Source organism: Gobius niger (genome assembly GCF_951799975.1).
Source record: "Gobius niger genome assembly, chromosome: 13".
Lineage (NCBI taxonomy): Eukaryota > Metazoa > Chordata > Actinopteri > Gobiiformes > Gobiidae > Gobius > Gobius niger.
The window spans coordinates 22,773,634-22,799,803 of record NC_136864.1 but is presented as its reverse complement, the minus strand read 5'-3'; the positions used below and the strand labels follow the sequence as shown (position 1 = coordinate 22,799,803).

Genomic DNA, 26,170 nt, shown 5'->3' with positions numbered 1-26,170 from the left:
GCGCGTTAGTTTGGCTCGCAGTCCGCCATTGAGCTGAAAGAAGAAGAAGAAGAAGCAGCAGCAGAAGAAGACGACGAGGGAAAATGGCGTACAGATCACATTCGCTGCAGTGATTGGTCTTATTTTGTCTTTAAAACTGGCACATATTGAATTCTAAAGTAAAACAAAATGACAGATACTACCTTCCCCGTTCACGGTGAGTCCTATTGATTGCCTTGCTTTCCATGGTTAACTGTTTTGAACGAGTTTAGTGGAACTATTGCACCCTTGTCATGTTTTAGAATCTATCATAGTATATAACTGCATTATTATCATCTGTTTTCATCTGTTTGGCAGAAATGCTGCCCCTGTCCTCCCTCCGCCTGCTCGTCTCTCCTCTGCAGCTGATGTCCGCGGCTCTGTGGGGAGTCGTGGATCACAGAGCGGTGATGCACTACGGGCTGCTGGAGGACTTCATCACCGCTGTGCTGGACATCATCCCCGAAATACTCACCCACTCAGAGAGGAACCAGCTAGTCCTCGGATTACGGGCACAGGTGGGTCAATATAGGCCAGGTACGCTGTATGCCGCTATGTAAAATTATTGGACACAATTATAGGCCTGGCTGGTACATCTAATAAGTAATGAATACAAATCTGAAATTCCACACGGTTCTTGGACCACATAAAGACCACATCAATTATTTTTTATCTCAACAGGTGGTGTTAGAGATGTGCCGTAGTGATGACTTGTGCTCTCGGCAGAATATTGAGCCTCATTTGACCAGGATAGACGATCTTATCAAGGAGCAAGATGAGGAAGAGGTTGTTTGTCTAATGTTAACATTTATGTGAATTGTGCGGCACTGACTGTTATTTCCATCATGATCAAGGCGTCCAGTTCAAAGTTGAAAGCCTCAGTGGATTATGTTTCAAAAGTGATTAACACACTGTTGGATGATCCATATGAGAGGGACATGTTTTACAAGGTCAGTCACGTTAATGATGTTTCTGCTGTAAGGTTCAAACTCTTCAACGCTGTTTCTATCACCTCCAGGAAACCTTTCCCTCTGTGTTTGGCTTCAACTTCGACTCGGCTCTGGGTGCTCTTGTAAGAAGGTTTCTGATGAATTTGGAAAAGCTTCTGCCTGTCCCAAGTCTTGACCAAGTGAGTCGTTTACAATTGTGGTTTGGTAGTCTTGCCAACCAGACTCTGCTTCTTTACAGAAGAGGGTCTGGCAACACTCCATTGCGCGCTTTCAAAGGAAGTGACGCAGCGATATGGAGCCTACTGACCAATCAGAGCAGCTCCCTGAACGGGCGTCATGTTGTTTCGCCTTTTTTTTTTGTAGTTTTTCAACACAAGCAACCACTTCACGTAATGCTCCGGTCTGCTTGTATTCTTAAGTTTTTCTGACATAAACGACAGAAGTCATTTACTGAACTCCGTGTGGCAGGAGCGCCATTGTTAATGTCCCAATGATACAACTTTCTTGACGCTGTTTCTGTCGTCACATCCGCTATGTTCTCATTGGCTGCTATGTGCTTCGGTTGTCCCACATTAGTCCCGCCTCAAGCAGTAGCTTTTCTACGACAGGGGCGCCAGACTAGTCTCCTGTTTATTAATTAATAAACATTGGAGATTAGTCTGGATGCCAGGCTAGTGGTTTGGACCAGTTTATTAATGTTCAAATACGTGACATCTCTTTATCTGTGCTCTGCAAGACGTCTCTGTGGCTCGGTCTGTCTTCTCCTGTCTTGACCGAGTGTGGGGCTGTTTTAAATCAGGCTGAACCTCTTAGTGAACTCATCCAGCACCATAAACAAGACTATGATCTTTCACCAGGTAAAATTTGTTATACTGTAAAAAATCATTTAGTTTTCTATATTTAAATTTTTGTATTTATGATGTTGATCATGTTTTGCATGTTTTTACCAGGACCCTTTGTAAATGACTTGATTTTCTCAAGTCTTTCTGGTCAACAAAACAACGATAAAGAGACAGAAAGTAGCACGACCATAAATGGCTCATACAAACAGGAAGATGATGATCCTTTTGCGGCCGAAGTGACGGAGGATGATGTACCGTCCGTTGAAGTGACTTTGGATGAGAGTGATACTGATCCACAAGATTGTGACAGCAGTGTTACTAATGTTAATCAGACGCACTCTGATAGTAGTAAAACCTATAGGTGCTTTGTCTGTAGCCAGACCTTTAGTTTCCTTTTTGAACTAAAGAGGCACATTATCCCAAGTTGCTCGGCAGATACTGCTGAAAGAAATAAGATTGGTTGGAAAAAGAATGAACATTTTTCAATGGACTATGCTGCATCAAATGACTCCATACAGATGAATGAAAGAAGCAGCAGAAAAAAGACCTGCTCTGTTTGTGGAGACACTTTTACCTCCTCAAAAGATTTGATAAACCACATGAGAGCCCACACTGAAAATGGTTCTCATATTTGTGATGATTGTGGCAAGGATTTCGACAATTATGAAAATTACACGTTACATCAGGAAAATGGATGCAAGACGAGCAGAAGACATTCAATGGATGTTGATTACAGTCAAGATATGGATGTTGGACACAAGGGCATTAAAGAATGTAAAGTCATTCTTAGACGTATTTCTGACGACGCAGCAATCCCTCCCCAAATATGCACCGTTTCCTGTCAGGATTGTGGACAAACAGTTTTGAAAAGAGGGCTTAAAACCCACCGAAGAAAGTGTTTCCAAAGGAGTAGCTTGATTTGGATCAAACCTTGCAAGGTATTTTCACTGACTAAGATCAACAAAAGCAACATTGAGACACATTCTGAACCTCAACTAAACGGAAGTTCAACTGCACCTCAGAGCTTCTCCTCTTTTAAAAAAAGCCTATTGAAGTGCACACTGTGTGAAGAGACCTTCTCTAAAATGCTTCTCATGAAAAGACATTATGATAACTTACATAAGATTAAAGGGCCTTACCAATGTCCTGTCTGTAAGAGATCTTTTGTGAGGTTATGTGAACTAGTGAAACATCGTAGCCTAGTGCTGTATCCGTGCAACACTTGTAAGTGGTGTTTTCCAACACCTTTTAAGCTGAGACAACACAAAAAGCAATTCAATGACACCTGTGCATCTCTGTACATATGTGACATATGTGGGAAAAGCTGCATAAGTGCTTCATTATTGAAAAGCCATAAATACATGCACGACAAACCCAAGGAAACAACAGTCTGTTCTTATTGTGGCAAGAATTTTAGTTCAAAGCACTGCCTCCAAGTGCATATGAACAGACACACAGGTGGCTTTTCCTGTCCAAGTTGTCCCAAGGTGTTTTTTAAAAACACGGACTTAAAGAGACACATGCACAAGCACAACGGTGTACTTCATCCATATTTGTGTGAGATCTGCGGCAAGGACTGGCCCTCTCCATCGTATCTTAAACGCCACATGATTGAACACTCACAGGAGCGGCCCTTTAAATGTGACCAGTGTGGTACAGCTTTGAAATCTAAGAGCGCTCTGAAATCACACATCAGAAGAAAGCACACAAATGTCAGGCCATTCAAATGTAGTGTCTGTTGTAAGGCCTTCGCGTTCAGTAATGACCTTAAACTGCACATGATGAGGCACACAGGAGAACGGCCGTTTCTTTGTTCAAGATGTGGCAAAGGTTTTAGACGGAGTGATGAGCTGAAGACACACCAAAAGACCAAATGTTTCTAACAAACACACCGTTTCATATTGTTGAAAATGGGTTATGATGTGTAGAGCTATTCACAATAAAGGTGGCCTTTTGAACTAATCAAATTGTCGTGGAATTTCACAGTGTTTGTGTCAAAGAGCTGAACTATTAGTGCAGTGTTTTTTTTCTAAAACTATCCTCTTGGCCTCTTTCATTAAATTCAGTCTAGATAATTGCCCTTCCATTTAAATAGGCAACAAAAACACTACACTACACTGTTTTGTTTCCTCTAAATAAAAAAACACATTTCAGGAAGTAGTCATGGTAAAGGACAAAAAGATTTAAAAAAAAATAGAAACTCATTCAAATTTGTTTGGATGATTCAGATTTGGTAATATTTGTATTAAATGCATAGTATTTCCAGCCTTTTTATTTCTTTGTATTTACATTAATTGAAAAACATGCACGGGTACATGTCAAGAACAATGCAGTTGTTTTTATCAGCCCATTTTATTGTATGCAATGCTTTCCTATTAGAATGAAGAGTGGAATAACAGCACATCACTATCGATCCTTTTGATCAACCTATATGCATATTTGGTATAAAAAGATCAAGCAGGAGATGATTTTTGACTGCCAGACCAGTGTTTCCCAACCAGGGGTGCAGGGAACCCAAGGATTGGCAAACACTTGGCAGAGATTTAGCTTGGGATTTTATCAGAGTAAAAACAGGCGGAAGACAATAAAGCATTTTTATCTTTCTTTTGCAGTAAGGTTTATTACTAAGAACACGTTTTTGAGGAGGATTTTGAATAATCTATTTTTAATAAAACCAAGAAATATTCTATGCAGTGACCATTTCTCATAATGGTCACTGCAGAAGATTTTTGTTGGTTACACTACTTTCTTTAAAAATATCACCAAAAGTTGAGTGCTTAGGGTATTGTGTATGACTAGGGGGTTTACTCAAAAAGTGACTGAATTTGGTGTAAATCTTGGTGTAAACCATATCTAAACCAGAACAATTCCTAAATGCAGTATTGTAGCATATAATAATATGCTGCGCCATTGCGATTGACTGCGGAATTGCGGGAAGCGAATGCAGAAATTGCATAAACTGTTCAAATTGCATAAATTGCTTAATTTGCCTAATCTAATTTGCATAAACTGGTAAAATGCATGAAATGTCATGTTGCATAAACTGCATAAAGTGGTAAAATGCATGAATGGGTTAATTTGCATAAATTATGTAAATTGCATAAACTCTTTAAAATTCATAAATCCTAAATGGCATAAACTCTTAAGTTGCATAAACGCTTTAAAATGCACAAAGTGGTTAATTTGCATACATTGTTAATATTGCAAAAACTTTTATATTCCATAAACTGGTCAAACTGTTGAAATGGCCTCAGTGCTTGATTGGCAGAAGCTGCACAAATGGCTGAAAGGCCTGGAGTCTCCCCATTGGCTGGATTCCCCCATACACACCAATGCAAAAAATTCAAAATCTCGTATAAAAAAACTGGAAAACTCCAGAAGGACATTTTTTTCTCAGAACCCACAAGTTGCAGAAGCTGAACATGCACAAAGTGCAGAAATTGCAGAAAATGCAGAAAAAAGTGCAGAAAAGCATGGATTTGCGGCAGCCCCATTATAAGTCAATGGGAAAAATCTCCGACATTTTGGCTGATTGCGGAAAAAACGTAAGTTGCAGAAGTCCCAAAAGTAATAGCACCCTTCTCCTCAACATGCGGAACGTTTTGATGCATAACTTGCATAAATTGCACAAAGCATGAAGGTGCTGAAAGCTCTAGAAAATCGGGAAAAAGATGGAAGAGGAATAATAATAAAGAACATGAAAACCAATAATTGAATTCCGCAGTCAATCAATAATAATAATCATCTACGTTCCCACCCTCACCTATGGTCATGAGATTTGGGTCATGACCGAAAGGACAAGATCGCGAATACAAGCGGCCGAAATGAGTTTCCTTCGCAGGGTGGCTGGGCGCACCCTTCGAGATCGGGTGAGGAGCTCAGTTACCCGGGAGGAGCTCGGAGTAGAGTTGCTGCTTCACGTCGAAAGGAGCCAGCTGAGGTGGCTCGGGCATCTGTTCCGGATGCCTCCTGGACGCCTCCCGCGGGAGGTGTTCCAGGCATGTCCTAGTGGGACAAGGCCTCGTGGAAGGCCCAGGACACGGTGGTGGGACTATGTCTCCGAGCTGGCCTGGTGTCGCCTCGGGGTCCCCCCCGAGGCGACACCGAGGCGACACCGAGGCGCCTCGGGGTCCCCCCAGAACAGCTGGAGGAGGTGTGTGTGGCTCGGGAAGTTTGGGCATCTCTGCTGAGACTGCTGCCCCCGCGACCCGGCCCCGGATAAAGCGGAAGAAAATGGATGGATGGATAATAATAATAATAGTAATAATAATAGTAATAGTAATAATATTATTATTATTCCAAAAAGGATTTATTTCAGAAAAATACATATACATGTTTATATTATTGCACCCGTGCTCCATTCACAATAATGCTTTTTCACTGAACGCAAAAGGCAAAGGAGCTTGTGCCACTGAGAAAATCTTCAAGTGACAAATCTTTATTTTGACACATAAAAAAGATGTGTTATATTTGAAGTGTTTGTTTTGTTTATTTAATTCTTCATAATGATTTATTTTACATTTATTTTTATTTATTTATTTATTATCATTTTTTTTAATTTTTTTTTCCACAAATACAATTTTCACTGTTACCGTTAATGTTTTGTTTCTCATCATTTATGACACTACTGATACTGAAACATGAATCAGACTTTTATGCTCAGTTTCTCAGTCTTCACAGTTCTCAGGTAAAAAAAAATCCTTTTCAATATGCGGAAGCAACGTCACTTTCGAGCGACTCAGGTGAACGCTCATAATTTAGACCACGGCAGCGGCAGCAAAATACTTGTCAGCGAGTACCGCATCTGTGCTACTTTTACGAAATGGATACTAAAAGGGCAAACCCTTGGTCAAACGCAGAGGTGCAGACATTTCTCTGCTTGGCGGCGGACGAAACGCTCCAGTGTGAAATCGACGCTCCTCGGAACCAGAAAGCGTACCAGGTGCTGGCGGAGAGGATGGCGCTGCACGGCTTTCAGCGAAGTTCCCAACAATGCCGAGAGAAACTAAAGAAGATGAAAAGTGACTACTTTCGAATAAAGAGACAGAAAGCCACCCAGGGCGCTGACAGAAAGAAACCGATATGGTACGACAAGATAGATGCCATTTATGGACGCGGAAAGTTCATCACAACATCGCAGCATGGTGGTCTCCCTGGTAAGCGGATCATATTACTGCGAGCGGGTGTAAACACACGCATAGAGGCGATTTGATCCGTAGTTCTCAAACAAAATTCCCGCTTATCCCTTCCATTGGGACCTTAAAACCTTCACGTTTTCGAGATGCTTGGAGCCAGGGTCTTCTGCGAAAACTTCACTTTTATGATACAAATTATTGATTGTTTCCACTGACATGCCCTGACTGGTCAATCCGGTCTCCACTGCCGAGGCCAGGGCAAAACCGGTCTGACCGACCTCGGGCTGTGTTCAACGCGCGCTGAACCGAGACTAACGTGATTTAGTGCAGCAGATGAAAAGAGATTTTTTGTTTTTTTGTGTGTAATTCATTTTAAAGGAATAGGCCACCGTTTTCCATACTGAGATAGTTCTTACTGTAGCTTATACGAGTTTATTTGTACCTGTCTGGTCTTCACGCGTGCCTTCAGTCACCTAAACACAGCACAGACAGCGTTTGCATTTATTCTCTCCTCTTCACCGCTCCAAACGAGGTGAAGATAGAAGCTACCAAGCTCTTCCACGTTTTCCCTATTTAAATATGGTTACGTGAAGTGTTCCACTATAAAGTATAGTCACACAAAATTAAACAATGTGGTTTTTCTAAGCAGATAAAAGGGGAACTATATTGTAAGGCGTAATAATAGCAGGAGTAGTTCGACGATATTGCAAGGATATGGTGAACCTTAAAGGGATATTTCAGGATTTTTGACATAGGGCCTCAAACCATCTTTAGGGTTAGGGTTATTTATAGGCCTATTTTTCCGATCATTAAAGTTAGCACTAACCATGGCGTATGTCAGGCAGTAAAATTAATGTTACCACGTGATGCAATTGACAAATTAGAAGCAAGTGATGGCAAAATAGCGTCAATAATTGAACACTGGTCCCGGCTAAATATCCCCGGCCACACAAGCCAACATCATATGCCAACAGCCAACAGAGCCAAAAATTATATTCATCAGAGCTAGACGAGACAAAGCATTTTTTTTTTTTCATTGATAATTCAAGTAAAGCATCTTGAAGAGGAGCAATCATAAACCTGTTGTTTGTAGCCTACACAACAGGTCAATGTAAAGTAACCCAGCGTAGCGAAGTGGCAACATTATTATGGTGACAAGTTGGTGATGTCCCGCCCAAGTTAGAAGTCAGGTCAGAGGAAAAGTGAGCCCAACTGCTGTAAAAAAAAAAAAAAAAAGGTGGTATTTTTCATCAAAGGATCCATAATTATAGAAAGGCTTCTAAGGTAATACACTAAGTCAGTCTTTTTCAACCTTTTTTGAGCCAAGGCACATTTTTTTCATTGAAAATATCACGAGGCACACCACCAGCAGAAAATGTTAAAAAAATGTAGCTCTGTAGCCTATATTCAGTCATCAAATAGTCTTGAATAGGAACACCATATAGTCTTGCTAGCAACAATGCCTCAATGCATCACTGATTCTCTTGTCTCAAAGAAATTAACTACCTGATATGGAAGAGTATTATATGGTTGCTCTGCTGATCAGACAGCACAGACACTCGAAAACAGTACATTATTTGTGGATAATAATGCATTTGTTTTCAAAAAACCATCTAGGTGAAAGTGGATAATTTCCCAAGGCACACCAGACAATATCTCACGGCACACTAGTGTGCCACGGCACAGTGGTTGAAAGACACTGCACTAAGTTCTGATCTTAATTTTCTCAATTTCCCTACTAGATGTGCTGCCCCTGTCCTCCCTCCGCCTGCTCGTCTCTCCTCTGCAGCTGATGTCCGCGGCTCTGTGGGGGGTCGTGCAGCACAAAGCGGTGATGCACTACGAGCAGCTGGAAGACTTCATCGCCGCTGTGCTGGACATCATCCCTGAGTTACTCACGCACTCGGAGAGGGTCCAGCTTGTCCTCGGTTTACGAGTGAAGGTGGGTTTTCTGTCCATGTATAATATAATTTTCCAAAGTAGCCTGCTTATTTGTGGCATTTCCATCCCAAAAGGTGGTATTAGAAATGTGTCAAAGCGATGATTTGCGGAATAGACGGAATATTGAACCTCATTTGAAGAGAATAGATGATCTTATCAGTCAGGAAGAGGAAGAGGTTTGTCAGTGGATTATTTTTCATGTTGGGTGGATACTCTGTACTAACTTTTTTTTTTTTTTTTGTGCATGGTGAAGGCGTTCAGTTCAACCACAAAAGCATCAGTAGCAAATTTTATAAAAGTGGTTAATATTCTGTTGGAGGATCCATATGAGAGGGACATGTTTTACCTGGTCAGTCACACTGTGTTAATGTACTTGCTATAAGCATTTCAGATCTCTTAGACGATTCTCTCACTTCCAGGAAACCTTTCCCTCTGTGTTTGGCTTCAACTTTGACTCCGCTCTGTTTGGTCTTGTAAGAAAATTTCTGATGAATTTGGAAAAGCTTCTGCATGTCCCAAATCTTGACCAAGTGAGTCATTTACTGTTGTGTTTCGAACCAGTTTAATAATGTTCAAAGACGTAAGCCAGCACATAAGTTTACCTATTAATCTTTGTTTTGCAAGACTTCTCTGTGGCTTGGCCTGTCTCCTCCCGTCCTGAAGGACTGTGGTGACATTCTGAATCAACCAGAACCTCTCCGTAAACTCATCCAATACTATAAGCATGGACATAAATTTGTACCAGGTAATAATAATGTTGGTATATTGTTTGCTGCTCCTTTTGATTATTTTTGACAATATTTTTCTTGTTTCCAGAGTGCGGTGATGACTCCATTTTCTTAAGCTTCAGTCAAATAAGAACTGACAAAATGGAAAGTAAAGCTTCACAAAAGTGTAAGGGCTTCACTCCAGAGGATGATGTGGCAGAGGAAAATGTCGGGGAAGTGATGGAAGATGTGACTCTTCCTTTGGATGACAATGTTACAGATCCACAGGGTTGTAACACCAGTGTGGCATTTGTTTATAAGAGTCAGTCGGGTAGTGGGAAAAACTTCCGTTGCCTTGACTGTGGCCAGGGTTTTGGCTCCCTTTGTGAAATGAAAAGACACAGTAGCTCTGGATGCTCAATAGACGCTGTTAAAGAGAAGATTAGTGGTTGGAGAAAGGAGGATGAGCATTTATTAAAAGAATCTGAAGCCAGTTCAAAAGACAATCCTCCAAGCAACAAAAGCAGAGAAGCGGAGAGTGAATCTGCAGAAGCACTGCAGCAGTCCTGGAGTTTAGACTCTGAAGAACAAATGTGTAAAAGAAGCAGCAGAAAAATGACCTGCTCTGTATGTGGAGAGACCTTTACCTCCTCAACTGATTTGACAAGTCACATGAGAGCCCACACTGCAAATAGTTATGACAAATATATATTACATCAAGAAAAGGGGTGTAAAACCAGCAGAGAAAATGTAATGGATATTGAAATGCTTGATGGACAGACGGACTTAAACTGCTCCGATTCTATTTTAATTGAAACTTGTAATTCATTGGGAGGTGTCCTTGATGAACACAATGACACTCAGTCAGAGTTCCATCCAAGCCAAAGTTCAAAAGAATTCGAGAAAACCACTACAAATCAGAGCACTATGAAGTGCACACTGTGTGACAAGACCTTCTCTGACCTTATCATCATGAGAAGGCACTATCATTACACACACAATATGAAACATCATTTTCCATGTCCTACCTGTAAGAGAACATTTGTGAGGTTATATGACCTCGTGAAACATAATGAAAATGGGTTGCTCTTTCAGTGTAACACATGCAAGTGGTGTTACACGAGTGAATCGGAGCTGAGTAATCACAAAAAGCTGTTCAACGATACTTGCCTTATTTTACACTTGTGAGGTCTGTGGGAAAGGTTTCAAGGAAGCTCGGCTTTTAAAAAGACATGAGGCTGTACACTTAGCTGATGAGGAGAAACCAGTCTGTTCTTATTGTGACAAGACATTTAGTTCAAAGATGGCCCTTGAAGTACATATGAACAGGCACACGGGGGGCTTCTCCTGCTCAATTTGTGCCAAGGTGTTTCATCAAAAGATTTTCCTTAAAAGGCACATGGACAGACACAATGGGCAGGAGCCATATCTGTGTGAGATCTGTGGCAAAGGATGGCCAACCGAAAGATATCTTAAGGTTCACATGATCAAACACTCAGACGAGCGACCCTTCACATGTGACCAGTGTGGTATGACTTTTAAGTCAGAGTCTACTCTGAAAACGCACCACAGAAGAAAGCACACAAATGTCCGCCCATTCAAGTGTAGTGTGTGTAGCAAGGCCTTTGCATTCAGTAGGGGGCTTAAGCTACACATGATGAGGCACACAGGAATCCGTCCGTTTGTTTGTTCAAGATGTGGCAAAGGTTTTAGACGGAGTGACGAGCTGAAGACACACCAAAAAACTAAATGTTTCTAAATCAAATAGTTCCATATTGTTGTAAATGGGCTCTGATGTGTTGAGCTATTCACAATTAAAGTTGCCTTTTCTACTGACCGGTATGTCATAGTGTAGGTGCCAAAAAGCTAATTGCTAAAAGCTAACAGTATTATTGCAGGGGTTCCCAAACCTTTTAGGACATGCCCCTCCAAACTTGGGAACTCATGTACTTAGCATTTATAATATTTTTTGTTAGAAAACATTTAAAAGTCTGGTTTAGTGTATATTTGAATACCATATTTTGATATTTGGCTTAATTTTATTCAAATGTACTGTTCTCAATAGGGACGTAACGATGCACTCGATTTGATTATTATTATTTTTAACATCAATTCATATTTTAAAATCTTCATCCCCAACTTAACCAAGTAAAGTTCGGCTTTACCCAAATATAAAAGCTTCTCAACGGGAGAGTCAGTGTTGCACCTCATTTGAAAGCTAAGACCTACAAAACTGATCGTAACTTTTTTGTTGCGTTGTCTCCGCTTGTTTGTCACATATTTGAAGAGTTTTTGTCTCTTTTTTTTGTCGCGCTATCATAGTTTTTTTTATGTGTTGCTTTTTCATCCCTTTTTTTTGCTGCTTTTTTGTCCATTTTTTGTTGTATTTTTTGTTGTTGCTTTTTTTCATTATTGTTGGCATTCCGACTCGTTTTTGTTGAGTTTTCATCCTCGTTTTTGTGGCTATTTTTGACACTTTTTTCAATTTCAATTGAATTTACATACATTTTTCGATGAATCATAAACACATCTTATTCAGTGTTACGAATTGAAATGGATAAATGATAATAAAAGAAACAGAAAGAAAGTTCTCATAATTTTACAGCTAGAATGACATAAAAAGCAACGTCTAGCAAAAAACTATAGGCTAAAAACTGGGTTAAAGGAGTAAATGATGTGTGTTGGAGTGAACAGTTGTGTGGAGAGGGAGAGCATGAATGAGACAGTGATGAACGCGAGAAGGGACTGGAATAAAAAGCCTGATGTTGAGATGGGTAGTGATCATAACTGTATTTTATTTTCTGTCACTAGCATCCTGTAATGCATCGACAATGCAGAAGGTGGCGGAATTCTCTCTCTTTTCGTTGCTCTTTCAAACCAAAAGAAGAAGAAAAGAGGGGGTGAATATGGCGTCCAGATAGCAGCTGTATCGGACTTAAATTCCAATTCTATGGTTGAGAAAGGGCTTTATTGAATTCTTAAGTAGAACAAAATGATCGAGCCTTTATCTGATCATGGTAAGTGCGTTTGATCGCTTTGCTTTCCTTGGTCTAAGGGCTGTTTTGAACGAGCTACGTGTAATTATTCCACCCTCGTCATGCTGTTAAAAAATCTATCACATTTGCTTTATTATCATCTGTTATCATCTGTTTGGCAGAAATGCTGCCCCTGTCCTCCCTCCGCCTGCTCGTCTCTCCTCTGCAGCTGATGTCCGCGGCTCTGTGGGGAGTCGTGGATCACAGAGCGGTGATGCACTACGGGCTGCTGGAGGACTTCATCACCGCTGTGCTGGACATCATCCCAGAGTTACTCACCCACTCAGAGAGGAACCAGCTAGTCCTCGGGTTACGGGCGCAGGTGGGTCAATATTGGCCAGCGACGATGTATGATGGTCCTACGTCAAAGTTATAGACCTGTTTTTGCATCATCAAGCACCACATTCCGTCAAGTGCATGTGACAAATTAGACACGATATTTGCTAAAACAGAGTTAACTCAATTATATCTAAGATGGCCTCTATGTTTTCACTTCCTGATTTGACACCGACAGGAAGTGACATAGACAGAGGCAAACAATTTAAACTGTTGCCATGCCAACCATGTTATGTCAATGGGAAATGAGTCAAACTGCGATGGAACTTTACCTTTATCTATGCCTGTCATTAGCTTAAAAATGTGTCCAACATTTCTGCTTCACTGAAATAAAACAATATTTATTAGGCGACTTATAACAGATGTCATCCATCTAAATAAGTCTATTTATATATTTTCAAAAGCAAGTACACCATAACCCTTGCATACGTCAAAAATGACCCCGGGGTTGTTATTCTAAATCTTTAAAATGAAAAGTTGTAACATTCATATTCCAGGTTTTCCTCATAGAACATGTTTGTGACATGAGGCTAATTGCATTTTTATCTATTTGTTCATTAATTTTAAGATATTGCAGTTTTTGTATCACTACCCCACTCTTCCACAAGTGGGGTCAAAAATGACCCCAAGCAGTTCCTATGGAATCTTCTATGAACTTTTCATTCTTAGCAACTCTGACTGTCACTTAAACATCTGATGTCATCTCCCACATCTGATGGAACTTTGACTGTCAAAATACTGTCCCACTTACACATCTGACGTCAGGAGTCGCACCGACCAGGTCATTTTTACACAGCAATATACATGTAAGTATTACCTCAATGTATGAATTTATTTTTCATGGACAGATTCTAATGTGTGATCAGATTAGCCTACTTCATTGTTGGCTAACAATATTGTATTTAGGTAAGAAACACAGTAGAGGTGCTCGTCATACCATTAGAATATCATGAAAAAGTGCATTTTCTTCTGTTATTCAACTTAAACTGTGAAAGTAATATATGATAGGCTCATTACATGCAAAGTAGATACGTCAAGCCTTTATTTGTTATAATTTTGATTATTATGAATCAGCTTGTAAAAACCCCAAATTAAAAATGGACTGTAAGCCATAATCATCAAAATTATAACAAAGTCTTGACATTTGTCACTTTGCATGTAATGAGTCTATATCATATATTAGTTTCACATTTAAGATGGATAACAGAAGTAAAAGCACATTTTCGTGATATTCTAATTATATGACGAGCACCTGTATTGTGTCAGCTAACAATAGCACGCACACGCACACGCACACGCACACACACACACACACACACACACACACACACACTGTACCTAACCAAGCTAACTCAAAAAAATTAAATTAAATAAAAATACAACCCTTCGTTTTAAAGATCTTGAAGAACAAAAACCCAGTTTATTGCAAAAACGCATTGATTTTAATTGTGGAAGAGTGGGGTAGTGATACAAAAACTGCAATTTCTTAAAATTATTGAAAAAATTAAAGGAAATGCAATTGGCCTCATGTCACAAACATGTTTTATGAGGAATACCTGGAATATGAAAATATTACAACACAGGTTATTGCAAAAACGCATTACTTTTCATTGGGGTCATTTTTGACCCCACTCATGGAAGAGTGTAGGTATTAGTAGATTGTCCATCCAAGGGTTAACCTGAACATTGCAAATATTTGGCCTCCTGTACCAGCCAGGCCTGGATCAAAATGAAATCAGGATTCAATTATTCATCCAAAATTTTACAAATGTATCTGTAAGCCTGAAATAAGCTTAAATGCATCTTCGAAGCATTACCGATAATACAGGCTAAAATTTCAGACATTCCCTCAAAGGTAAGTCGGTGGTTCCTAACTTTGTACTTACCGCCCCCAGTTCAAAACTATAGCCCATACAAATGCATCATAATCTTAATTTGGCAGATGAATACAAGTTATTTTGGCTATTCTTTGGGTCAACATGCCCAGATGCTGTGCTTGTAGGACTTAGTTGCATGCCTGCTACTGAGCAGAGTGAGGGTACCAACACATTTACAACTTTTTTTTACTTTGCTGTTCGTGTTAATACTATTTACTATTTGACATTGAAATGCTAAGCTAACTGTGGGCTAGCACCACTTAAACAGTATTTACAGCCAAGTTTGAGTGAAAAAAAAATCTCCATTATGTAATTGGATGTACAATATCCCTCTCTCCGTTTGTCTTTTCTGTCAGCATAGTATTTACTCTCACGGACAATTAATGAGTAAAAAAACGCTTATATTGTTTGTTTTCTCTTGTTTTGATCTCAACAGGTGGTGTTAGAGATGTGCCGTAGTGATGACTTGTGCTCTCGACAGAATATTGAGCCTCATTTGGCCAGGATAGACGATCTTATCAAGGAGCAAGATGAGGAAGAGGTTGTTTTTGTAATGTTAACATTTATGTGAATTATGGGACACTGACTGTTCTTATTTTGATCATGATCAAGGCGTCCAGTTCAAAGTTGAAAGCCTCAGTGGATTATTTTTCAAAAGTGGTTAACACACTGTTGGATGAACCATATGAGAGGGACATGTTTTACCAGGTGAGTCACAGCGGTAATGATGTTCCTCCTGCAATGTGGAAACTCTTCAACACTGTTCCTTTTACCTCCAGAAAACCTTTCCCTCTGTGTTTGGCCTCAACTTCGACTCAGCTCTGGGTGCTCTTGTTAGAACGTTCCTGTTGAATTTGGAAAAGCTTCTGCCTGTCCCAAGTCTTGACCAAGTAAGTAACTTACAATTGGGTCATTCTGTCCCAAATAACCCAAATTCTTAGAATCTTCCCAGGTGAACCTCTCAGATACGGATGAACCTTTTTTTTTAGTTCCCACACATGTGCAGTTATTTGCTCTAATTTTTTTTTTTTTTTTTTTTTATAAAACGGAGTTGTAACCATCTTTTCTGCTCCCGGGTGCTTTTTGCATTTGTGTTCACTTTTAAAGAGTTGGAGCTCAGCAATGGAAACATGTATAGGGCTAAATCCTGGTCTGTGTCATGTATATAAACATATTTCCAGGAACAATCATCAAAAATGTTCTATAAACGTTTGCATTTATAGGCTACTAAAAATGTTTCCCAAACTGTCAGTGGCTCTACAAAAGTTGCCTGGCCTGCCAAACTACATGCATTTTCATAGATATTTCAAAGACATATAGTCTGGGAGCAAGCATGATCGCAACAATTTCCCAGTGGGCACGATTGACAGATGGCATCAACCAATCGAAGCAACGCTAGATACGTTGCAGCAACAAGCGGCAGGAAGGCTTTCCAAAAACGTCCTTATTTACGAGGAGCGCTTCGAACGCTGTTTCTTGCTCCGGTTTTAGGGATTACATTTTTTTTCAAATGATTTAAAACAGACAAAAGAGCAGAAGAAAACACCGTATCACTCGCCGCGCACGTCATCTTTATTGTTTTTGGTAGAGTGTGGTGACGGCTTCCGCTTCTTGGGGGAAGCAAGTCCCGCCTCTCGGTGCGTGATTGGACCGATGTGGGTAAAATCGTGAAATGATAGGCTGCGAGGAGCTGTCCAGCTGGTTCTTCTTTTGGACAGAAAGGAGGAGTGCCTGTCAGGCCAGGCAACTACAAAAGGTGTTTATTGAGTGATCATCTTCATATTCTAGATTTTAGTTTATTAGGATATAAACTTGCTGCAATAGAAGCAAGATGTTGATCTGATAAAGAGTCTTTGAGTTATAACTTCACAAAGATGGGTCCTACTCGGAAAATCTTAACTTTTTGAAATGTTGCCATACTATGGACCATAAACATAAATGTAAAAAAACATTGTTTTCTCCCTTGACTGTTTTCAAATATAACCAGATTTTAGTCCTATATACATTTCCATTGCTGAGCTACAGCCCTATAAAAGTGCAAATAAACGTAAAAAGCACCTGAGCAGAAAAGGTGGTTGCAACACCTTGTTTTGTCTTAAAAAAAAATAAAAAAAATAGCACCAATAACTTTGCATGTGTTCATTGCACACGTGTAGGAACTCGGAGAGGGCTACCTGGGAGGCTGTGGATAACAATTGGGTCACGGAATGACCCAATTGTGGTTTTGACCAGTTTAATAATGCTCTTATTTACCTCTTAAAGGTGGGATATAATGCAAAATTGACTGTTTAGAGTGTTTTACCATGTTACAATGCTGTTCTCTCATCAAAAACATGGCTAGAGTTGTATTTTGAGCCACTAGCGCATCTTTGAGTCATCTGTAAATCTTCTTGAGAGGCTATTCTTTTTCACCACAGCAACAGCTCCCAAAATATTCTTCCTGTTCGCAAAAACCTCCTTCTGAGCTACTACATATCTCCCATATCCAATTTGTTGCTCTTTTTCTAAAAATTAATCCTCTTATCGCAGATGAAAACACTTGCCATAGCTTCACAGACTGCCTCTCTGTGTATATATATTGGGGATAAACTAAAATCTTGTGCCACGGTGTGTGTGCTGTGTCAAGAGATGAATGATGATATGATTTGAGAAGGGTATAGGGAGTGTGAGGGACTTATGGGGAGATTTATTGAAAGGAAGTGAAACTGGTACTGATATTTTGTTTCGGCTGTTTAGATCAATTCAACATTTGCATTTTCTAATCAGCAAAGTGTATGAGTGATGCAGATTAATGCCAATTACATGCAAAAAGCATAATACTTCCTTTTTAATCTATGCACCGCAAGACGTCTCTGTGGCTCGGCCTGTCTTCTCTTGTCTTGACGGAGTGTGAGGTTATGTTAAATCAACCTGAAGCTCTCAGTGAACTCATCCAGCACCATAAACAAGACTATGATCTTTTACCAGGTAAAATTTATGTTATATTGTTCCAATTAGTATTGCATTTACATTTTGTATTTATGATGTTGATCATGTTTTGCATTTTACCAGGACCCTTTGTAAATGACTTTATTTTCTCAAGTCTTTCTGGTCAACAAAACAACGATAAAGAGACAGAAAGAAGGATGACTTATTTAAATGGCTCATGCAAAGAGGAAGCTGATGTTCTGCTTGCGGCCGAAGTGACGGAGGATGATGTACCGTCAGTTGAAGTGACTTTGGATGAGAGTGATACTGATCCACAAGATTGTGACAGCAGTGTTACTAATGTTAATCAGACGCACTCTGATAGTAGTAAAATCTATAGGTGCTTCGTCTGTAGCCAGACCTTTAGTTCCCTTTTTGAACTAAAGAGGCACATTATCCCAAGATGCTCGGCAGATACTGCTGAAAGAAATAAGATTGGTTGGAAAAAGAATGAAGATTTTTCGATGGACTATGCTGCATCAAATGACTCCATACAGATGAATGAAAGAAGCAGCAGAAAAAAGACCTGCTCTGTTTGTGGAGACACTTTTACCTCCTCAAAAGATTTGATAAACCACATGAGAGCCCACATTGAAAATGGTTCTCATATTTGTGATGATTGTGGCAAGGATTTCGACAATTATGAAAATTACACGTTACATCAGGAAAATGGATGCAAGACGAGCAGAAGACATTCAATGGATGTTGATTACAGTCAAGATATGGATGTTGGACACAAGGGCATTAAAGAATGTAAAGTCATTCTTAGACGTATTTCTGACGACGCAGCAATCTCTCCCCAAATATGCACCGTTTCCTGTCAGGATTGTGGACAAACTGTTTTGAAAAGAGGGCTTAAAATCCACCGAAGAAAGTGTTTCCAAAAGAATTGCATAAAAGAAATTCCAGTTAACGCAAACTGTTTAGACTTGACTTGTATCAAACCTTGCAAGTTAATTTCGTCGACTAAGACCAATAAAAGCAACATTGAGACAAATTCTAATCCTCAACTAAACACAAGTTCAACAGCACCTCAGAGCATCTCCTCTTCCAAAAACAGCCTATTGAAGTGCACACTGTGTGACGGGACCTTCTCTAAATTTATTCTCATGAAAAGACATTATACTAGCTTTCATAAGATCAAAGGGTCTTACCAATGTCCTGTCTGTAAGAGATCTTTTGTGAGGTTATGTGAACTAGTGAAACATCACCGTAACAAACTGCTGTATCTGTGCAACACTTGTGAGCGGTGTTTTCCAACACCTTTTAAGCTGAGACAACACAAAAAGCAATTCAATGACAACTGTGCTACTCTGTTCATCTGTGAAATATGTGGGAAAAGCTGCATAAGTGCTTCATTTTTAAAATACCATAAATACATGCACAACAGACCCAAGGAAACAACTGTCTGTTCTTATTGTGGCAAGAATTTTAGTTCAAAGCACTGCCTCCAAGTGCATATGAACAGACACACAGGTGGCTTTTCCTGTCCAATTTGTCCCAAGGTGTTTTATCAAAAGACGTACTTAAAGAGACACATGAACAAGCACAACGGTGTACTTCATCCATATTTGTGTGAGATCTGTGGCAAAGACTTTCCCACTAAAGGGTATCTAAAAAGCCACATGTTCGAACACTCAAAGGAGCGGCCCTTTAAATGTGACCAGTGTGGCAAGACTTTCAAAAAAATGTACTGTCTGAACACGCACATCTCCACCAAACACACAGAGCAAAAGCCATTTGTGTGCAGTGTCTGCGGTGCAGGATTTAGGTATAGCAGTTTGCTGAAGGAGCACACGATGAACCACACAGGGGTCCGGCCGCACATTTGTTCAAAATGCGGCAAAGGTTTTAGACGGAGGCATCACCTGAAAGTGCATCTAACACAAAAAACTAAATGTGGTAAGAAAAAGTTGTAAATATAAAAATAAATATATAATTTAATAATAATAATAATTGATAATTTATTGATTAATTCCTTAACTGAACATTAAACTCGACATCAATTGGTCTTTGTGTTTTGTGGACTCTCCTCATCCTACATTCTGTTCGGGTGTGATTTTGTTCTGCAAGTGCATGCTATTGTTATACATTACAAAGTTGCGTTGATTATGCAATTCTCAAATATTCCAAATTGTGTAAATTACAATTGCAATAAATATTTCAACCTTTTGCCTTCTGTGAACAGCCTGGATTTTGTTCCAGACAGCACCTTTTCCATCTCATCTGATGCCTATTTCCACCTGTGTCATCAACCTCATTGGTCCCTCACTTTCCTGTCATCCTTTTGAATTGTCTAGTCACTTCAAGGCAACTTGAGACTTTCCACAGACTGCAAACTCCAGAGCTTGGATCATTTGCAAAACGTCTTCCTTCGACCTCACTCCTCGGTTTGCTCCTACTTCAGTTTCACATTCTCACAGTTGTGTTCAAAAGTTAACATACCCTAGCCATTTTTCTGAGAATATACAAAACCACTTTTTCCACTCATAGTTAGTGGTTGTGCAAAGCCAGTTATGGTCAAACGACTGAGTTTGCTCTTTTTAAATCATCATGATAATCGATATGACCAAAATGACCCTGATCACAATACCCCAGTTCTTAATACCGTGTATTGGCTTGTTGCACAATGTGGCTACGCTAGTTCCTCTGAGCTGAAGTTGTAGGCGCTAGTACTTCCTGTTCATATTCATTTCCATTAAGATTAGCTTAGATTTTTCTTATTTCCTAGAGATTCTGTGGTGGACAGTGAGTTCCTTGGTGGACAGTGAGTTCCTAGTAGATGATCACTTACTGCAGGTAAACGAGTTGCTGTACAGTGTAAATATTTCTGTAGAGGAGACGTCTATGTTTATAAGGAACAGTGAGTTTGTCTTAAAGCTAAAGGCTAACATTAATTTCATGCATTATAAAATTTGAAATAGTGCCTCAAATATGAACAAATCTGCATATAAACCATCTTGATGTTTATTTTTATTACATTTTTTATAGCATGTTAGCCTTTAGCTTCAAGACAAACTATCAATCCTTTGGGATCACAGGTGTCTCCTCTGAACTCGTTACATCCTACATCAAGATTTGAACACACAGTAAATGATCATCTACCAGGAACTCACTGCCCACCACGTAATCTTTAGAAAATATGATTATTATTCCAGCAGGTCCGAGCTAATGTCTATAGGAAAAGAATACAGACTGGAAGTACAGGCGCTCACAAGTCTAGTCAGAGGAACTAGCATAGCCATACCGTGCAACAAGCCGATTGCCCCCTTTAGCATCAATGACAGCTTGGAGTCTCTTGTGGTAGTTGTGGATGGGCCTCTTTATTTCCTCGGATAGTAAAACTGGCCATTCTTTTTGGCAAAAAGCCTCCAGTTCCTGTAAACTCCTGGGCTGTCTGGCATTAACGGCCCGTTTGAGATCTCCCTAGAGTGGCTCAATGCTATTGAGGTCAGGAGACTGAGATGGCCACTAATGGGACCTTCACTTTATACTGTAGCTAATGAGAGGTCGACATGGCCTTGTGCTATTGTTGTCATTTTGGAACGTCCAAGAGCGTCCCATGTGCAGCTTCCAGGCTGATGAGTTTCACAGTAGGAATGGTGCACCGTTCATCACAAGTCTTGTTGACTCCAAATGTAACATTTATGGTTGTTGCCAAAAGTCCCATTTTGGTTTCATCATTCCAAATGACATTGCTTCAGAAATGTTGAGGCTTGTCTCTGTGCTGTTTAGCATATTGTACTTTGTGACGTTTGTGAAGTCATGGCTTTCTTCTGGCAACTCGACCATGCAGCCCATGTTTCTTCAAGTGCCTCCTTATTGTGCATCTTGAAACAGCCAAACCACTTTTTTCACAGAGTCCTGTATTTCAGCTTAAGTTATTTGATGCATCTCAATTTTCCTGGGAGTTGATGCTGAATTTTTTGTTGGTCGACCTGACCATGGTTTGGTTTCAACAGAATCCCGCATTATCCACTTCTTAATTTGAACACTACTGATTGTTACTCTCAGTACCAATCATTTTATACAGTTCAACTACCTTTTCTTGCAGATCCTCTGACAATTATTTTTGCTTTCCTCATGACTCAGAAACAAGAAACGCCAGTGCAGCATTGGAATGCAAGATGCAAGGGTCTGTCAGGAGCCCAAAAACTCACTGACCTTTAATTCACACACAATAATTGCAAGCAAAGATCACAGGTGAGGATGCTAACCTTTAGTAGCCATTCAAACCCGTTTGTGTTAACTTGTTTGCATAGTCAGAAAATCTGCACAACTGTATCTCCTCTGGGGTTAACCTCCTTCATTCACCTCGCCTATACTTCGTTACATTGTCCCAATTAGCACAATCTATATTATTGTTATGCAACTGAAGTAATTCAAGTCTCCCCTCTGTGATGTGACACAAAGTGCCACTCATGTTCCATTTGTATGTCTGAAGATTTCTCAATCTCTCGTTCTCTCCACAGGAAGAAATCATAGCGAAAGCTCTGATTCATCATTCTGTCTTTTTGCAGAAAACCAAAGTTGTTTCTTTGACTGATTTGTTGGATCATAATTTAGCAATCTTCTTATTTTAGTTTGTGGTAATTACGTCTGATTGTCTCGATGTGCATGAGCAGATCATTTTGTTTTGTGACCTTATCAGCTGGGAAAGCAGGCTCAACATAATGTTCTATTCCTAATTCGGCAAAAAGCCCCCGCGGTACCCACCTTTTTATCCTTTCACTCTTACATAACCGTCTGAAAAGAGCAGGCATAATTTAACATGGGACTCTAGGCTTGCGCTGACGGCATTAAAATCTCACTTTTCTATATTTGCTTCCCAATAAAATCAGCTCTCGAGAAAGACATATGGCGCCTTGTGTTTCTCTAAACCGCATCTTGGGGGAGTTAAAATTAGGGGAACCAGAATAGCCTGACAGTTATCGTTATGAATGGGGGGGTCTGCTTGGGAGTTGCTGACTGGTGCAGTGCAGCTTTGATTGAATTCAGTCCCAGGTTTTGCAGGAGGTTCAGACTCCGGAGCGCCTTACTCAGCAGATATGTTCTGGAGAGAGCTGCTGCTGCCTCTGCTGCTGCTGTACTGGTGACGCGCCTTCCACACATTAATCTTCTCTGCGACTATGCTTTCCGGTGCTCTCCATCTTCTTGATCATATCTGGTGTGCACATCATTTCTGGGGGTTAGAATCTGGGGGTTATAGGCTCATTCATTCTGCTCAAAACATCATGGTAAAGATGAGCTCTATTTTGGCTTCACAGTTTCATTTATTTCAACTAAAGCAAATAAGCAATCAATACAGGTAGGCAAAGAGTTACCTGTATACACCAGGGATTTTCAAACTCTAGTGTGCCTTAAGAGATCAGCTGTGCCTTCAAACAAAGGTCTCACACAGTCATTTTATTGATTTGCCATTGTTTTGTGTCCTGATCACACTTTTGAGCCTGAAAAGAAACCAAATCATTACATGTTTGAGAGGCCATTATGTGTTGTTGAATTCTGTAGAGGCCAATCCCTGAGTTAAAGTGAGGCCTTATGTGGTCTCTTAACAACTCAGAATTCTAAGAATTCAGCCGTAAATGTATCCTGGCAATGTCATCTTAAAATATGCCCGTTCCAGCTGGAAGCTTAAAACTTTGCTTGGTTAAATTCTTGTTTTATGACAATCCACTTGCAGTCAGGCACATGCTGTGACTAGAACAGCTGCGTGTGAAGGAACAATATGCTCTGCAGTACATAATTGACTGGGCTATTGTCGCCAACACTGCCCAACAGAGGTGGGTAGAGTGGCCGAAATATTAACTCAAGAGTAACGTTATTTTGAAACAATCTTACTCAAGTAGAAGTAAAAAAGTAGTGACCAGATATTTACTCAAGTAAGAGTGGGAAAAAGTACTTGTAGCTTGAGTTCTGTGAGTACTGAGAAACTGAGTGAAAGTCTGATTTATTTTTCAGTAGAAACAAGAAACAAAACATGAAACAATGAGAAAATTGTAATATTTTCAAAGAAAAGGCCATAAAAACAGATAAGTAAAGAAAACAATCATATATTAATAGATTTGTCCCTCACTATGTTACTGATATATTATATACCGGGGTCGAGTTCCGGTTCTTTCGTAACTTTCAACATATGTCCAGGGTCATTGCTCTTGAAAATGTAAATGCATGAGCCTATATATTTATATATTTGTATTTAGCAGAGCTGATCAATGAATCAATAATTTTGCCATTTTATTTCTATGTCATTCAAATTGTTAGGATCATTTTTAATTCAGCCTAAGAAATTAAGTATATAATGAGAGGATGAAAAGGCTTTGGGGTCCGGACTAAAGCTTCTGGAGGTCTGGATCAGTTGGGGACCCCTGTTATATATTACACTTGCAAAGTACAATTACTTCAAAGAGTAAATGTAACTGAGTAGTACCCTCCTCTGCTGCCCAGAGGAAAATAGACTTGTCCATCTACCATCAACAAAAGTTCAAATGTGCAGGTAGAATCTCATGCTTTAATACTTTTTATTTTACAACTTCAATAAAACAAAAGCTATGCAACACACAACTATGTATATCCCTAAGCACAGGCATATTTTTGGTTGTGAACAGCTGCTATTCCTACACTAGATAAAGAAGCAGCAGGAGAGTGGGATCGCTACCTGCAGACTTGCACCTGCTTTCCTCCTCCTCACTTTGGAGGTTTTGACAGATTCTCAGACCAGGTGGCCGTCGTCAGCAGCAGCTTGTATGTAGTGGGAACATCCAGTTAAAGAGTCCTGGTTTTAGCCTTTGCTATTTTCTCCTCTGATTTTATTCCCCCCATTCATGTTTTATTCAGAGCCGGGACGCTTCAGCTGAAAATAAAGATCTGTGTGCAGCCGTGTATGAAAGACTGGAAGAGTTCTCAGCTTCTCTTTGAGATGTGACACTGAGGCACTTGTAAGATATTCTGAAATGCCATCCTTGCATAACATCTCGCAAAAGGGATATTATGAAAACCACTGTTGATATAGGCCTAGTTTATATAATCACAGGAAAATCAGAGATATATAACCAAACCAGCCATTCTCAAAGACTAAAGACTTATCAAGATAAACACACCGGGGCCCATGATGAAAAAACATATTTTTTATTATTATTTTACATCTAAAATGACACATAATTACTTAATTCAACATATTGGTTGTTTTAGTTTGATCTCAATTTACCCCCCTGCTCTCAACGGCGCAGCTCTACAAAATGTGCTCCCAAAATACAAGCACTCGTGAATTGTTCATGTTTCAAAAGGCAAAGTGTCATCGCTGCAATAGGCTGGTAAACAGACCCCTCAGTTATTCACCAATTTGCAGTGGAAAAACAGCATAAAGTGTCATCAACAAACACTGCAGCTTTAACGGGCTCTTCAAATGTGTGCATCATGTCCTTTGGGGGGGGGGGGTGGCGGATAAAAACCTCAAGTAAACCCTGGGAGGAACACTGCAGCAAAATGGTTGTACCCAGCCATGCATCTGAAGTCTATTGATTTTTTTTTTTTCTTTTTTACTTTCCTAGGACAGCAACTCTTACTTAAGAGGTAGGAGGAGGAGACTAGGTGGCAACCTGTGCACGTCTGCTGTGTGTGCCAACATTCTTGAGTGCACATTGTAACAACATGGAATTGGATTACACTGAAAATCCTTGTGGCCATCACTGCATTGCAGCGTCGTCTTGTTTGCACGCAGGCTCGGTGTACCATAAAGAGAATATGAGCCACTAACCATAGCGCGTACTCCACATGCACCAGGCAGCAGTTTGGCATTGCTTTTTTGGCCTTTCAATCATGTGACTTTTGTTGTTATGGCGGCCATTTTGACTATCAAGGTAGAATTATCTAGTACTACAACAAGCAACAATATCTCTTCCTCAGGATATAAATGAATGACAACTGATTGACAGTGGCATTTTTATGTACTTGTAATCATTGCTCAAGAAGAAAACAGTAAAAACACGGCCCCAGAAAGTGCACGTTTACGTAAAAAAACAGTGAGTCAGTGTTTATGCTGCTCAAGACGTTAGCATGCTACCGGTTAGCATTTAGCTTGAACAGCTCTTCAACTGTCAATGATTGACAGTTGCTAACCTGTAGCATGCTAATGTCTTGAGCAGCTCAAACACTGACTCAGACTGCGACTGTTGACATGTCAAACTGTAAAAATCACACAGAAAGGTTTTCTGTTTCCTCTTTGATGAGTTAATTTAGTCTAAGGAGTGAAGCAGATCTTCCTGCTGTCGCTAGAAGGACAGAGCTGTACCATATTTGCTGGTTCACATAAACGTGCACTCTCTCACATACACGTGCGCTCTCTGGGGCCTTGTTTTAACTG

General features: G+C 40.0%; 3 protein-coding genes and 1 long non-coding RNA gene across 4 annotated transcripts in view; 3 read left to right on the top strand and 1 right to left on the bottom strand.

Annotated features, from left to right (window-relative positions):
• The window catches only part of LOC306972511 (phosphatase and actin regulator 1-like), an 85,264-nt gene that overhangs the window by 54,592 nt on the left and 4,502 nt on the right, over window positions 1–26,170 (bottom strand). The gene's annotated exons all lie outside the window — the stretch shown is intronic.
• LOC306972541 (uncharacterized protein) lies at window positions 73–24,851 on the top strand. The gene is made up of 7 exons (XM_079569208.1): window positions 73–196; window positions 337–536; window positions 700–804; window positions 873–968; window positions 1,037–1,147; window positions 1,705–1,825; window positions 24,646–24,851. Exons 1-7 carry the CDS (start codon window positions 169–171, stop codon window positions 24,663–24,665), a joined length of 681 nt encoding a protein of 226 aa, XP_079425334.1. The 5' UTR covers window positions 73–168; the 3' UTR covers window positions 24,666–24,851.
• On the top strand, window positions 6,598–11,666 carry LOC306972789 (uncharacterized protein; the record flags this gene model as incomplete). The annotated part of the gene is made up of 8 exons (XM_079569495.1): window positions 6,598–6,966; window positions 8,688–8,887; window positions 8,961–9,062; window positions 9,140–9,235; window positions 9,306–9,416; window positions 9,511–9,631; window positions 9,703–10,323; window positions 11,659–11,666. The coding sequence occupies exons 1-8, from the start codon at window positions 6,633–6,635 to the stop codon at window positions 11,664–11,666; spliced, it is 1,593 nt and encodes a 530-aa protein (XP_079425621.1). The 5' UTR covers window positions 6,598–6,632.
• LOC306972325 lies at window positions 12,459–19,727 on the top strand. Its single transcript, XR_013793493.1, has 7 exons — window positions 12,459–12,610; window positions 12,751–12,950; window positions 15,278–15,382; window positions 15,454–15,549; window positions 15,621–15,731; window positions 17,688–17,808; window positions 17,893–19,727. It is a non-coding gene; the product is annotated as an uncharacterized lncRNA (long non-coding RNA).